Source organism: Meles meles, chromosome 15, assembly GCF_922984935.1.
Source record: "Meles meles chromosome 15, mMelMel3.1 paternal haplotype, whole genome shotgun sequence".
Taxonomy (NCBI): Eukaryota; Metazoa; Chordata; class Mammalia; order Carnivora; family Mustelidae; genus Meles; species Meles meles.
In genome coordinates, this window is record NC_060080.1 from 34,468,384 (window position 1) to 34,484,969 (window position 16,586).

Sequence of the window (16,586 nt, forward strand, 5' to 3'; positions counted from 1 at the left end):
TTGACTTCGTTATCATTGTAAGGTAAACTTGATTCAGTTCTGTAGACATACTGAGTACACCTTATGGCAAGCATTCTGCTAACTTAAGAAATATTCTAGACACCAGGAATATATGTAAGATTTATTCCTTGTCCCCAAAAAGTATACATTTGAGGTGAGCGCAGGACAAGAAAGGCAGTGGTTAAGAGCCACCGACTTGGGATCAGATTACCTGGGTTTGAATTCTTATTTCACCAATTACAAGCTAGTGTGACCTTGGGAAGTTACTTACATCTCTGTTTCAGTTTTTTCATCTATAAAATGAGGATAAGAGCAGTTTCTACTTCACTGAATTAAAATAAATTAATGCATATAAAATACTTTGAATAGTGCTTGGCAAATAATAGGTACTCAATATGTGTTAACTATTATTTTTATAAAAAATGAAGTAGCTTGGTGTGTATGTTAGGAAAGGTTTAGAAAATTACTTGATGAAGTAGTGGTTAGTGGTGGCACACATCATTTTAGGGGGATAAATAAAAGACTTAATTTTTAGAAACATATACATAAGTGAAACCCAGGCCATTTACTATTCAAAGAAGAGACTTGTTTATATACTTGGTGCACACACATGTGTACATGCACACACATATTTTGTACCATAGGCTAAAACCAGCCTAGAAAATGATCTACAAGCAACATCAAAGTTTTAGAATTTATCCAGAATATTTTTTTGCCTTGATAACAGTTATGAATCACTACCCATTAATTTATTGAAATGTCTTTTAATTATCACGATATTTGTGATACAAAATAGTACAGTAATGCTTCATTGTAACCACATGAGCAAATGAAATGTTCCACTGAAAGAAATTTTCAGGTTACTGTAGTTTACCCTACCAGGCACCAAGTTTTTCTTAATTTTTCACTTCAACCTTCTAAAAAAAAGTTCGTATCTTAATAAATAAGAGTATCAATTAAAGTATAATCTTGTAACAAAATTTCACAGGTAGCTCTGTAGCACACACTTGGCTCAGCTCTTACTTTACTGATGTAGAGACTGATTTTCAGACAAGATAACGGACTTGTCTTTGGTCGCATCTTGATGTAGCAAATCCAGGGCTGACCCTCTTCTTTTAGTAGAGCAGACTTTCCAGTGTAATGTTAATGCCTCAGATTTTTCTGTGTGTATCTCATTGTCTTGTGCTCTGATGGTACAACTGATCCAGAAAGGAAACAGCAGTGAATGACACTAGATAATGAGAATGACCTTGGAAGTGTTGAGAAATGGCAAGCTTATCAATTGCATGAGACTTGGCCTTCTCCAATTAAGCAGCTTTTATCTTTAAAGCATTTGAAAGTATTATTTTGAGATATCCTTAGGAACTGTTAAAGTTGATAGTACTGTTGGAGGCTATAATGCAAGCCTCAGCTACTCTGCTTTTCTAATTATCGAATGTTCTGCGCTTTGCTTCCTGCTGTCACTTTTTGCTGTCTGCTTCCACCAGCTGGTCTTACAGTTTCATGTTAACTGCTTTTATCTCTTGTCTGCTGGGGTATAGGACAGACAGAACAGAGCTAATGCTGGTTTTGCCGCTTACTAGATTGAGACTTTAGGCAAGTTAATTAACTTCTTTGAGTTTTAATTATCTTAAAATTGGGCATTGTAACAGTTCCTACTCTATAGGATTGTTGTGAAGATGGGGAACTACTCTCAGAGTTGCAAATACAAATGCTATTTCTATTTTATTTCTAGTACTAGTACTAGTCAGTATTTAAGTAACCACCATAGTTTAGAACTTTAGAGAATCTCCCTTTAATAAGTTAACCAAGGAGTTGGAGCCTGTCCCTCTTTGTGGCATCATTTTATGTGCAAATACCAGTTGAGAAGATGACTGGTACTCAAGAAAACCTGAACAAGCAAGGCATGCTTGACAACTACAGGCCAAGGCCTCGCTCATTGTCATAAGCTAAGAAACAAAACAAGATCCATTTTAGAGAAATGGACTCACATCATGCAAGTTTTCCAAAACTGTCTTATAAAATACCAATTTCTAAAAGCTAACTGATAAGGGACTGAATCCTAGTTTCTTCTGGCCAATCAGGTTTTCTCTCTATAAGCAACCCTCAGGAAACCAACTCAGAATCAGAATGCTAGTTTATTCATTTAAAATAAGATATATAAATGCCTTCAGGCATTTTCCCTTCAGGCAAAAATATGCATGTGAAACCAGAGTATAATCAGGAAGTGGGCAGCCTTGGCACCTACATCCCCAGTAGTCAGTAGCTGCCCCTGGAACTGGTCTTCAGGTCCCTCTATCCTAGACATTAGGTGGGTACTGTCCACATTTGCCTCTGTGACTCCTTGGTGACCACCCACCTGAATAACACTTTTTTGGACAGATTCATACATGCAGTCAGGTTGTACCCTATCCTTGCTGGCCTTGGACCTGTGATGACCCTTACTTCTTGGTCTTTTTCTGCTCTGACTTACACTATGTTGATTGTAAAGTTAATTCTCGGAGGTTCCTGGGGGACCGCTACTGCAGTTTCTGTAAATGCATAAAACTTGCTCTTCCAGTCATTGAATTTACTTGCTATTATGTAGCAACCTCAAACACCTCAAGTTTGTTTACTACACATGGTCCCAGACCTTCTCTTGGAAGAAACCCCAGTGATCTTCCAAGAAGTAATCTGCTCCTCATGAACCTGACCTCTCTGGGCAGGCTGAGAGATGGAGAGGAAGAGAGAATGGAGTCATCCCTCTATACTGTTTGTCTGTGGCAGCCTTTCATTTTCTCTTCTGTGACCTGTCTCTGTCCTCTGACTTCTGGGTTTGCCCCTGGGAGCACTGCTTACGGGCTCCCCCTAGGTGCTCTGCACTCCCTCCAGCACACACCCCAAGCCTGCTCTACCAGATCTGTGGCATTTTCTGCCTGGTAATTAGACCATATAATTTAAAATAACCTTTTTCCTTCTTTTCTTTTCCATGAAAACATCCATCTTCTTAGTGTTTAGTACATATTAGAAAAAGTCGTTTGATTAAACTGTAGGATTCAGGGGTTCATGGCTGTATCACATATTGACTGTGTAGCAGTTTGATTTAGTTCTTTTTGAGAGCATGTGTGCACTTGCACGAGTGCTCCCACGAGCTATAGTCAGTGGGGGCAGGGGCAGAGGGAGAGCGAATCTCAAGCAGACTCCATGCTGAGCATAGAGCCGGGCTTGATCACATGACTATGAGATCATGAACTGAGCTAAAACCAGGACCCTGACATCTAAGTGACTGAGCCACCCAGGCACCCCTAAGCGGTTTGATACTGTAACTGCTTCTATAGAAAAGTTTATTTAAAAAAAGGCTTTGGGTTCTGGAGCTCTTTTTAACCTGTCTCCTGCAAAGCCCTGAGGTTGGGAGTAGGGCTAAGCTGGGCTGGTATGGATATGATTTTCTTTGCTCTGCATATTGGGCATTTCTTATAATATTTAATGTGTAAGAAAGATCTTATAGCTAAAAAGAATTTGAAGACCGCTGGTTGGTTATCTGAAATTCCTTGAGGAAGGTGAGTTGAGGATTGTGAAGTTTTACAATCTTGTTGCTTTCCGCACAGTTTCTTTATCTCAGCTGTGCTATTTTGAAATGTACTGGAAAAAGTCCTTAGTTATTTGTAAATTCCTTTTCTTAAAATGCTACTTTGAAATTACTTTCTGCTCATCTTCAGTGTTAGAGAAATGAGCAAAAGATAAGCATGAATTAAACGCTGTGCTCTCTGACATGGGCTTAAACTCTGGCCCCACCATATTTTTATGAAGTTACGAAACCTCTCTCTGCCCCTGGACTTGTTCTCTGCTAAGTGGGCGCCCTCATGCAGGCTGCTGGGAGACCCAGAGTTGACCATGGATACACTGTGCCGAGAATGTTCTCTGCTCGGTGTTGGATGCCAGCAGCCCCAACAGCATTGTACTCGGTAACTAGAGGAGCCCCGGGTTGTACTTAGGGTTGTTTTTCAGCATTTAATATGAATCTATGAAAGTTCAAGAAGAGTTTTCTAATTATGGATAATTGTGTATTTTCCTTGAAAGAGTTTAAGTCTTCTGATTAACCTAAAGTTTCTACTCTACTTGCAGTAGGAATAAGATGATTTTATTCTACACCCGATTGCCAACATACTGGCTTTCTGCTTGACTCGAATTCCTATATTCCTTTTAACACCGCTGCTCTGAGATGGTGACATAGGAAATGAAGTATATTGAAGTTGCAGTGATGCACTGTTTCATAGAGTCTGTTAGGATAGGAAAGACGTGCTGGTAAAAGTAAGTGTCCTTTTTGCCAGGAGTTTGATAATTGAAAATATACATTTTTTTTTAGAAAAAAGTCTAAAACTGCTTAGAAATCTCTAAAAAACTAATCCATAAAACTTAACAGTATTTCAGTAAGGCATTAGAATTCATTGTTACTGCAACAGGATATATGCAGTACCTGGTGACTTAAAAAAAATGAGGAATGTGTTCTCATTTAAGCAGAAGTCATTAGAGACTCAAAATCTTTCTTTATATTCTGTCATTCTCCAAGTTATCAGATCCTCATTCCAGGAGGAAAGGGTTAGACCGGGGAAAGATACTTCTCCTCCTAAGTCCATTCTCTAAAAGTTTCCCTGGAAGCCCCACTCAGTGATTTCTGGCACCCTAGCTGCAGAAGGGGTTGGGAAATCAGTGTTGCAGCTCCATCCTTCAGGGAAGGGGGCGGAATGTGGATTGACTAGACAGCTGTTCAGGACACTGAAGAATAACTTTCCGTGGGGGCACCTGGCTGGCTCATTTGGAAGAGAATGCAGCTCTTGACCTCGGGGTTGTTGAGTTAGAGCTCCACATGGCCTGTAGAGATTACTTAAATAAAAAAATATATATCTATTAAAAAAAAGAAAGAACAGCTTTCCCTTGAACCAGCAAAAGAGCATCAGAAACATGATGGGGCGGGGGGCTCCTGGATAGCTCAGTCGGGTAAGTGGTTAAGTGTCTATTAAGCATCTGCCTTCTGGCTTGGGTCATGATCTGGGGGTCCTGGGATGAGCCCCAAGTCAGGCTCCCTGCTCAGCGGGAAACCTGCTTCTCCCTCTGCCTCTCCCTCCCCCTGCTTCTGCGATGCTCTCCCTCTCTCTCTCTTAAATAAATCAATAAATTTTTTAAAAAAGAAATGCAATTGTGGGGGGGGAGGAATCCTGTTCTCAAAAGCAACAAAAACTGTAGATGTTTTGAGAATAAATCTAGCAAGTAAAGCACAGGAAACATGGTTGAAAAAAAGAACTGAAAAAATAGAGACACAATGTGTGTTTAGATTAAAAGACTTGATAAAAATATCCGTTCTCTACAAATTCCTCTCTAAATTTGATGCCATCTTACTTAAGTTTTCAGCATTGATAAAATGGTTCTAAAGTTCATCTGAAATTTTCCACATCCCACAAAACTATTACAGTTGACTAGAAATAGGCAGATAGACTAATTGAACAGAAAAGAGAGAACAGAAACAGATGTCTGTTTATATGGAAATCTAGACAACCAAAGAGGTATTTCAAATCCGTAGAGTACAAATGGGCTGTTCTCTACATGCATTTTCCAGCATCACAGCTACTAACCAGAACTTTATGTTCATGAAACTAAGTACAATCCAGTTCCATTTCAAGTACTCAGAAGCCACAGGTGGTTAGTTGCTGCTGCACTGGACTGTGTACATACACAACACTTCAATTACTACAGAAAGTCTACTGGACAGCACTGCTCTAGATGGTGGGGGGAGTCACCTGAATACCTCCTTAGGGAAAAGGCTAGATCCCTAACTCTAGACCTTGCTACTTTAAAAAAAACTCTTCATGTAATTTTAATATACAACTGGGGTTGCCACTCACTGATTTAGATGATCCTCTCGGTGACAAAGATTTAGCTAAAATATTTCCCATTTTTTTCAGAGTAGTATTTTTGGGCTTCATCTATTACTATGATTATTTATTAATAATAATTATTATTAATAATATTAATATATAATAATATGTTAATATAATATATTAATATATTATATATAATATATATTAATATATAAATATATAATAATTAATCATTATTAATAATAATGAAAGTGCCAGTTTAGAGTACTTTACTGTTTCTTTTCAAGGAAGTATACTAGATTTTGCTCCCAACTGTGTCTCATGCCCTTGGGGTAGAATGTGAGGCTACCTTCCCTCACGCAGTGCATGTACCTTCCATGGCCTGTGAGTTGGGCAGGGCAAGGACTCTCCAGGGTGCTGTCTGGGAAGGTAACACTATAGACCGCAGTCACATTTAATCTTCTCTTTGCTTATATATTGGAATCCATACCAGGGAAAAAGTACTCAGTTCGTTTTTCCAGTACAAATTGGTAACTTCCCCAAAGTCTTTTCTGTATTGGGTACTTTTTCTACTCATGCCCCCCACCTTTTTTAAAAGATTTATTTATTTGTTTGACAGAGAGAAATTACAAGTAGGTGGGGGGGGGGGAAGCGGGCTCCCTGCTGAGCAGAGAGCCCGATGCGGGGCTCAATCCCAGGACCCTGAGATCATGACCTGAGCCAAAGGCGGAGGCTTTCTCCGACTGAGCCACTCAGGCATCCCTCAGAGACCATTTTTGAGAATACTTTATACTCATTTATCTTCTAAATATGTTGTGTGTCCAATACAGATGGAACTACATGAATATTATGTATACAGTGCTTCTGATGCTCCTCTAAATAATGTTATTAAAGCCTTTTCACAGACTCCCAGATGATATTTTTAAATATTTCTACATTAGTGTGAATGCTTCTTGGAGGACGGCACTTTGCCTGGTTAATCTGTTAATATCCTTCGTGCCTGTAGCCAGCAGTTTTCTTATCTGAGAGGCATGGCTTCTAATGCCAGAGCCAGGCATCATGCGTACCATGAAAAGGATTTGTGTGAACCTTATCCTCCTGCCAGATTCAGAAAATATCCAGTAACCATATGTGTCCTTCTGGCTTTGAAACTTGATTTCTTGTGAAGTTGGTAGGTCTCCATTTTGCTTAGCAAGTGATTCCCAACCTTTTTTCCAGTATACCTCCTAAACTCGGGATTTTAGGCACTTCACAGTTCTCAAATTCACGGCATTTAAATGTATTTAAATGTATAAATATATTTGTCATATAGCACTGTGAGGGGGATCATATCTCCGGAGAAGTGTCGTTAGACTTCAGAAGGGTAATGGAGTAATTAGAATAATATGTGAATCATTAGAAACTGCATCTAATGTACTTTGAATTTTTTAATTTAAAAAAATGCGTGCAGAAAGCTAGTAATTCAAAAAGTACAATAGAAAGTAAATATGCTTTACCACAGACTATAGGAAGTAAAAGTTCTTTTGAGTCTCACTTTGCCACCATTAAAACTTGTGTGTGATTTATCTTAGAAATCCTCAAATGCTTACATAGAAAGGCAACAAAACACAGCATTTAATAGTTTTTTTGGTCTTAATTCCCAGTGTTAGTAAAAACTAGACCAGAAAAAGATCATGTCTCCTGTTTAAGGAATGTTTTAATGAGTCAGATGGTCATATTGGATCCAGCTGTTCTGAAGGAGTAAATATTGGGTGACTTTTCCCCAGAAATATTCTTTGGAGATATTTTTTGGAGAGTTTTTCTAGGAGACCTCCCCATGCCATGTATCTGTGCCACATTCCCCAGCTTTGGGGCTGTACCATGGGTGCTAAGCAGCAGCCCAGGAAAACTGTACTCTCTGTGACCAACCTGGAACCCTACTTCATACTTGAAAACTAAGTCCTTCTAAAGGGGACACCAGTGACTTGAAAAAAGGCCCAAGGGTAGGTGATGTGTGAAGTGTCCTTTAAGGCACAAACCTGTGAGATTTCCTCTTGGAAGTCTGACACAGGTCGTAGGTGCTTGTTGCTGCTGTCTGGGTGGAAAGGCCAGCAAGATACTCCCAAGTTCCAGGTGCTCAGTGTGTCCCACTATAGTGATGTCCCTTTTTCGTTCCAAAGTTGTTTTTTGTTAAGATGTTATTTATTTATTTTAGAGAGAGAACACCAAAGCAAGGGGAGGAACAGAGGGAGAGGGACAAGCAGACTCCACACTGAGCACAGAGCCCAACGAGGGCTTGATCCCATGACTCTGATGTTGTGACCTGAGCACAATCAAGAGTCGGATGCTCCACCAGCTGAGCCACCTTTCACCCCCATTCCAAAGTTCTCCTAGAACTCTTCGTGTATCACTTGGTATCTTCGCATACCTGCACCTTCAGTTCCCAGCAAGATAGGGTGAAAAAGAACTAGAGACCTTCTGTGAGCTCAAGTCAGTTCTAAACGCTGTGATACTCCTCTGTACACATCAGGAATTTCAGATGAATGGCTTCTCAGAAAACCTGTTGACTACTAAACTCTCGATTGTTCAGAACGCTAAATGCTTCCTAATAGTTAATCTTTTATTCCCTAGGGACATTCCAGCTATATCACACACCTTGACTGGTCCCCAGACAACAAGTATATAATGTCCAACTCAGGAGACTATGAGATACTGTACTGTAAGTACAAATGATTACATTCAGCTGAGACAGGTCTGTCCAGGGCGCAAATGAACCGGCTGTGCAGAATGTGAATTGTACAGAGAGTGCGTGCTGGCTCTCTGACTTGACAGTATGTTACTCTGAGCTAAAGAGTGAAAATCTCAAATGTAGTTCACTTCTCCAAGAAAGTAATGAATTAATTTACATATGTAGACATGTAGTCCTAAGAAATTACGCAGGGAGATTACTGCTCTAACCCACTGAGCCACCCAGGTGCTCCGAGATTGCTGCTCTAATATGGCTTTGTATTTAACTTTTCCTGGAGAGAGGAAAGAATGTAATACATGGGCACTTATGCTTTTTAAAGAAAGAACAATTTCAGTGGGGAACAATTTTATAATTTTTAAACCCTGTTAAAGAGACCACTTTATTTTTCCTTTTTAAATGTATCTTAGTGTTTTTCAATGTATGGATTTCAGTGTATGAATTACAAATAAACACATCTAGTTTTGAATCAAGATACACTTTCAAATACATTTATAAGGCACTATGACTATATTTCCTGTTTCTGAATTTAAAGGGGACATTACAAATGGCTGCAAACTAATCAGGAACCGATCAGATTGTAAGGACACCGATTGGACAACCTATACCTGCGTACTAGGCTTTCAAGTCTTTGGTAAGAACATGACACCTGATGGGAAAAGATGGTTTCTGGGTGTTCTTGTACATAGTAATTACTTGCTTAAATTTCTAAATGAAAAAGAGTGTGTGTGTGTTCTTCAGTGTTATCACTAGTAATGTCAGATTCGAGAAATCAGGTATATTAGGATCAAACCAATATGAAGTTCTCTGCAAAATCCAGGAGACTTTTGGTCCTGAATACAAAAGACACTTGAAAGAAGTATACATAACAGCACAGATTGCCTTCCCATTTTTTTCCTCCATGTGAAAACTGAAGTATTTTAATTTGTAAAAAGCATTTTTAAAATAGCTTAATTGAGCATAACACATAATTTCACCTTCTTAAAGAGAACAGCACAGTGGCTTTAGAACTGTAGTGTGGCCATCATCACTGTCTAATTTGGGAACATTTTCATCACCCCAGTAAGAAACCTTCTACCCATAAGCAGTCACTCCCTACTCCTCCCCACCTCTGTACCCACCAGCCACTAATCTACTTTCTTTCTCTAATAACTTGCTTATTCTGGACTTCCATGTAGAATGTTCTCAAGACCCATCCACACTGCAGCACGTGTCAGCACTTTCTTTTATGGCTGAGTGAGAGCCCTTGTACGCATATTGTACGCATACACATTTTGTTTATCCGCCATCAGGTGACGAGACACTTGGGTTGTTTCTACTTTTCAGCTAATACAAATAATGCTGTTTTGAACAAGCATGTTCAAAGTTTTCTATAGACATGTTTTCATTTCCCTTGAAATATACCTAGGAGTGGTATACAGAGTCCAGTGGTAACCTTGTGTTTAACCTTTTTTTTTTTTTAAGTTTTTTTTTTATTTATTTATTTGACAGAGAGAGATCACAAGTAGACAGAGAAGCAGGCAGAGAGAGCCCAGAGAGGGAAGCAGGCTCCCCGCCGAGCAGAGAGCCCGATGCGGGACTTGATCCCAGGACCCTGAGATCATGACCCGAGCCGAAGGCAGCGGCTTAACCCACTGAGCCACCCAGGCGCCCCGTGTTTAACCTTTTGAAGAACTGCCAGACTGTTTGCCAAAGTGGCTGCTCTATTTACATTCCGACTAGCGTGACTTCCCAGGGTTCTATTTCCCCATGTCCTTGTCAGCAGTTCTTAACTCTCCTGCATGTGAATGACCAGGTGTCCCAGCACCATTTGTCAAAATATAAAGGCATTTTTCGGAGACGTTATTTAAAGATAAAATTTGGAAATCATTCCTGATCTCATATTTTTGATATTTCTCAAAATCTTTTCCTGTGACCGTTTTCTAAGCCCTTCCCAACCTGGGGGTCCCCTTCTGAAGACATTACAAGACAAATGGAAAAGTTAAGATAATAAAGCCTTGTCTGCAAAGTACAAAAAAGAGATGTTCTACTCAGTAGTTAGAGTACTGGATATGAAGGGGACATCAATACCTAAAGCAATGTTCAGAATATTAATACTTTTCCCTTTAACAACATCTCTGCCTTCTGACAGTTGTGCTCTCTCTCCCAGCCTGATCGTAGATCAGAACAGTTCTTTATGCTGTGTACATGAGAAAAATAATCCATTACAGGTCCCTGTGCTAAACGCAACTGCTGTAGAGACAGAGGAGAGTACTGGGCCGACAAGAAATTAAAAACTAACTCTAACTCGTCCATATACAATTTCATATTTCTGGGTGAAGCTGAAACAGTAGCCAATAGCTGGCAATATTTATTTAAGAGATGTCAGTTAAGAAGTGTTTCGATGTGTTTTAGCGAATTTACCAAAAACTTGTTCTCTAGAAGAGCACGGAACCACAGGAGGCCAGCATCTCAGCCCTTCTGTATTCCATGATTTCCATCTTGTCTTAATAGGGTTTTGTGCTAATTATGTTGAACATGATCACCAGTGCCTCATGATTCAGAATAATCAAATTTTTTATATCTCTGGATATAAATAATAGTTGCATGAAAATTCTGTGGGATAGCATGGTAGACTGGTGAGTGGCCTATGCATTCCCATTAAGATACAGAATTTCGGAGGTTTTCTTTGAAGTGCCTGCCTACAGAGAACAGCAAAGAAAGAGTGTGTACATTTCACATGGCTTCCCCAGAGTCTGCTGGGAAGAACTAGAGCTGTACCTTTGTGTTCCTGCACTTTGCTGTACGAGTAAACAGAATTTCCCCTCCGACTAGAAACTTTAAAAAGGAAGAGCTTATTTGCAGAGAGGAGTTCAGCTAAAACTATTTGTTAGCACCACCTGCTGGTTACTAGTGAGTATTTTTGTGTCTTTAAATTTTTCATCTTTTTTTTTTTAAGTTTTTTTTTTATTTTTATTTATTTATTTGACAGACAGAGATCACAGTTAGGCAGAGAGGCAGCCAGAGAGAGAGGAAGGGAAGCAGGCTCCCTGCTGAGCAGAGAGCCCGATGCGGGGCTCGATCCCAGGACCCCGAGATCATGACCTGAGCTGAAGGCAGAGGCTTTAACCCACTGAGCCACCCAGGCGCCCATTAAATTTTTCATCTTGAGGCTGTTTTCACTGAATTTTGTTAGATTTTTAGGTAAAACTTCATCCTTTGACGCATTGAACCACTAAGAAATTTGTAAGGGAAACATTAGCAGCTAAGTTTAAGATTCTAAAATTAAATAAACCCACGTGGCATCGCAGTTATATTTTAGACTTATTTTTGCACACCCCCGTGTCTCCGTATCAAAGGTGTCTGGCCAGAAGGATCCGATGGGACCGATATCAATGCACTGGTGCGATCCCACAACAGGAAGGTGATCGCTGTTGCTGATGACTTCTGCAAAGTTCATCTGTTTCAGTATCCCTGTTCCAAAGCAAAGGTAAAATCAATTTATTAAAAACAATTTGTTTGGGGATATTTTTGTGTTGCTGGTGAGAAGAGATGCGCAGTTACTCCTCACTGTGATGCCGAGGGGCCCGGGGCAGGGGGGGCAGCGTCCAGACCAGCGCTGCTTGTTTACTCCTTCACCATTAAGGTCCAGAAGACCTTTAGAGAAGACAGCAGATGTTTTATTATTTTTCATTTATCAGTAATTTTTTAGTAGATATTTAAATGTCTCCTAAACCTACTAAAATATTTTGTTACACATACAGTCAACATTATAAAGCTCCTGGAGCCATTTCCTAAATCACCTTCCATCCTCCCACCTAGTAAATTCTCCCCTAGCCATCTCAGCAGAAAGTAGTTAACCTAACAGATTATTACGTTATTTTTTGAAATAATATGGTCTGACTATATGGATATATGTTACTCTGTTTCTCCCATAGAAATAAGTATTAAAAGGAAATGACTGCTAGCTCCATTCTTCAGACGTGCTGACTCTGGCTGTGATCTGAATTACCTCCCTTACCTGGTGGCTTCCATTGCTGTAAACAGGCATGTAAAGAATGAGTTTAATTTTCCTGTCTGTTTCTTCCAGGCTCCCAGTCACAAGTACAGTGCCCACAGCAGCCATGTCACCAATGTGAGTTTTACTCATAATGATAGTCACCTGATTTCAACTGGTGGAAAAGACATGAGCATCATTCAGTGGAAACTTGTAGAAAAGTTATCTTTGCCTCAAAATGAGATTGTAGCCGATGGTACTCTAACCAAAGCCCCCATCTCTTCCATTGAAAGTGTCCCACAGTCTGATACTCCCACACCACCTCCTTCCCAACCCTTAAATGAGACAGCTGAGGAAGAAAGTAGAATAAGCAATTCTCCCACACTTCTGGAGAACAGCCTGGAACAGACTATGGCGCCCAGTGAGGACCACGTCGAGGAGCAGAGTGAAGGGGGCAGTGAAGACCTCGGTGAGCCTTTGTATGAGGAGCCATCCACGGAGAACGGCAAGGAGCAAAGTGAGGCCACTCTTCCCGAGCACCAGCAAGACCCCTCAGCCCTGTCCTAACCGCAGGGCTTCAGTGCGACTCTCTCTGCTCCTTCAGCTGCGTGTGATCTTGTGACAGTTCAGGTAACAGGCCGGGAGTGAGGGACATCACTCTCGCAGCTCTGCGTTTCCACATGATCTGTTTTCAGTAGTCTTAGCTGCAGTCTCTCAAGAGCCGCCAACTGGCCCAGCTGAAGGTTGGGTTTGGTGTGTGTTGAGAATTAACCAAACTTAATAGCAGGAAAGACTGAAACATTGTCTCAGAAATTACCCGTAAGTAAGTGGTATGATGTAAATACTGGAAACAAAGACAGCAGTTGTATGGATTTAAAATAAACCCCTTGTTATCTGAACAAGTTTCCTTCAGGAACAACCAGAGGCATCACAAACACTGTTACTCATCTGCTGGCTCAGACTGCTATGTTTTTCCCCGGATACAGAAAAATCAGAAGAAAAAAAAAATGCTCTCTTACTGAGATATCCTCCCACCCCAAATGTCTAGTGGAAATTTTTTAGTTAAAAACTTCAGTATTGCCCCGTGTAGTGGGGTTGCCTTGAGTCCCAGCGCCATTTCCTCACATGAGCACTAGCTGTCCAGATGCGCTTGCCTCATCTGCCGTCTGGTGCTGCCCTTTTCTAAGTTGTCGCGAGGAACAGTCCCTTCATTTCTTGCGTGCAAATCTTATCTTAGAACCAAGAAAGCAGTGGTTTGTTAAAGAGCTTTTAATGTATATTAAACCATTAATACTCAGAAATAATGGATTCCTCCAAGGATTCCTTTACTGGCCGAAACATTTTTCAGTGTTTGGCATTCAAGTGAATGGAAGAAGAAAAACCGCATGCCTATAAAACTCAACTGTAAGAATTACTTGGCTAATTTTAGCTTAGCCTTCCTCATAATTTGTTCCTTTGATAATAGGAGAAATATAAATACAGTAAGTTTGAATTGGTGCTTGAAATTCATCAGTTTAGTTGTAGTTTTTATACAGATTATATTGAGGGGTAAGACTGAAAATTACAAATTCTTTTTTATGGAAGTATGAATAACAGTCACAGTAATTTTTTATAAATTGCATACTTAACAGACTTGCTATATATGGTAATTTTTCTCTGGTAGAGTTGCTGTAAGCCTTGCCGTTCTGATGTGGCTGTCCTCTGCTATTTGGGGCAATGCATGTCTTATGCATAGGATAGTTTTGTTTCTTGTCAAAAGACTGTTTTTCTTAAGTACATGTTTCCTACTATAATTACTGACAATTATGCATTTCCTATATATTTGTTTATACATTGATTATAAAAAAACTTTGGATTTATTTTTTAACTTGCTGAATTTTTGTTGTTGTTAGATCATGTTTAGAAACTTTGAATGAGTTCAGAAGTCTTAAGTATGCAAGTGTTTACGTGATTGTGCCATTCCAAAGTGCATCAGAACTGTCATTCCCTTCTAGTACCTTCTCAGGAGTAATACAAATCAGGTATCTCATCATCATTTGGTAATTAATATACAAACTCCAGTGAACTCCCAAGGACACTCACATTTATATTCACATGCTGTATGTAAGGGTGCGGGTATGTGTGAAGGGGTGAGTGTAGGCACTCTGTGTATCTATATAGGAAGATATACGCCACGCCACATTGAAAATACTCAGTGTATATCTCTATGTGTATAGGTCTGTGTCCATGTATATCTCTTTCCTTTTGTTTACAGTTTTTCAAAAAAAAAAAAAAACCTCAAAGTAGTTCTCTTCAGAAGGGGAGAGAGAGAGAGATTCCAAGCAATCCATCTTTTTTCAGTATGTTCTATACATAATTTTCAGAGAGCATCAATATCAGGCCAGCACGTGTTACTCCCTGCGAGAAGAATACTGAGAAGAACAAGTAGTCCTAGAAGAAAAAGCATTTCTTTAAGCACCTGGGCGATACAGCTCTCCGTGATCAGCAGGGAGTTTATTGAGGGACACCGGTCACCTCTGGGGTTGCTGTGTACAATGAGATTTATACTCGTGATACTCTTGGGTGGAAGTTTCACAAGACACTACTAACGCGCAGAAAGCGTCCCAGCTCTCTATTGCTGGCAACTACTGTTTAATGGTCAATTAAATCTGTGATAATGGTTGCAAGTGGGTGGGATTATGAAATTGTAGATGTTTTTAGGAAAACTTGTGAATGAAAATGAATCCAAGTGTTTCATGTGAAGATGTTGAGCCATTTCTATCATGCATTCCTGTCTCATGGCAGAAAATTTTGAAGATTATAAAATAAAATGATCAAAATGTTTCAGGTGTCTTGACTCTTCGTTTATACAGCTCATTTCCGTGACTGTCCAGTTATCAAAAGACACGGCAGTTAAGCAGCTGACGCTGGGGATACCCCTATTCTGGTCAGAACGAGCCCCACCTCATAATGTTAGAGGAAATGACTTCTGATTATGCTTCCACTTACTGGGGGAGTAGCTTCATTTTAATTTCTTTCATGTCTACACTTTCTCTAATGTTTAACATGGGATAATCCTGGTGATCCTGGTTACCTGCTTGCCCGCCTCCTGTCGCTGCCTCCCCGCAGGCCACCTCTGTGAAGTCCTGGTGCTCGGCAGGGCCCTGCACTGCCAGCGGCCTCCCTCTCCCCCGTGCTGCTTCGGGACCCAGCCTCCGCCTCAGCCAGAAATTGGCCGCTACAAATTTCTTTCTGAAAAATCAGGTTGGGAGCATCCCATACCTTAGTTTTTAAAAGCATGGAAATGATGAGGTTTTCTTCATTACCTGATTCATCCTTGGTAGACTATATGTTCCCAGCCACTCCAACACACTAGCCCCTGAGAGGCTGCCTTGGGGCAGGAATTAATCTTCTGCTAATTTGGAGACAAAATGGCTTGACGGGCATCAGAACAAACCCACTGAACTATGTGATTTTTCCCCTCAACACAAAGAAGAGGGAGATCCACAAAGGGGAAATGATGAAATTGATTTTAAACACACCGATGTGTTGGTATAACTTCTGGAAGGAACTGGGTTTCCAGCTTAAAGCCGGAACTGAAATGAAGGGATTGAGTTTACAAACATGTTTTTAGGACAGAAACGACAGGCTTGACGAGCAGTTAGGTGAGACTTGGGTCAAGAAGAGCAACCACCTGTGTGAGCACCTGCATGGCCAAGCGTGCCTCTCCCACCCCGGGCCTTCATGTGGTGCTGGGGGAGTGCTACCCTGTAGGCAAGGACATGGAAATTTTAGCAAGTGGCCCATGTTCCTTTACTTAGATAATGGCCATGCCAGAATGTTATATTTTGTAACCTCAAAGCTTGCTTCTGCCACTCATACTAGGAGAAAGACTTGAGTGCGCACAGGGGAAAAAGGGAGAGAGAGAATCTCAAGCAGGCTTCACCTCAGTGCAGAGCCCAACACAGAGCCCGATCTCAGGACCCTGACATCACGCCTGAGCCGAAATTAAGGGTTGGATGCTTAACCGACTGAGCCATGTAGGTGCCCG

At 40.5% G+C, this 16,586-nt stretch overlaps 1 protein-coding gene across 5 annotated transcripts in view; it reads left to right on the plus strand.

The window, feature by feature from the left end:
• The window catches only part of EML4 (EMAP like 4), a 159,224-nt gene extending 143,846 nt beyond the window's left edge, over positions 1-15,378 (plus strand). For all 5 annotated transcript variants that reach the window (XM_045979110.1, XM_045979105.1, XM_045979106.1 and 2 more), the window contains 4 exons: positions 8,466-8,553; positions 9,116-9,214; positions 11,919-12,049; positions 12,650-15,378. In XM_045979110.1, the coding sequence (XP_045835066.1) occupies positions 8,466-8,553; positions 9,116-9,214; positions 11,919-12,049; positions 12,650-13,123 (792 nt within the window). In that variant the 3' untranslated portion in view covers positions 13,124-15,378. The remainder of the gene's footprint in view (positions 1-8,465; positions 8,554-9,115; positions 9,215-11,918; positions 12,050-12,649) is intronic.
• Positions 15,379-16,586: the final 1,208 nt, after the last annotated feature.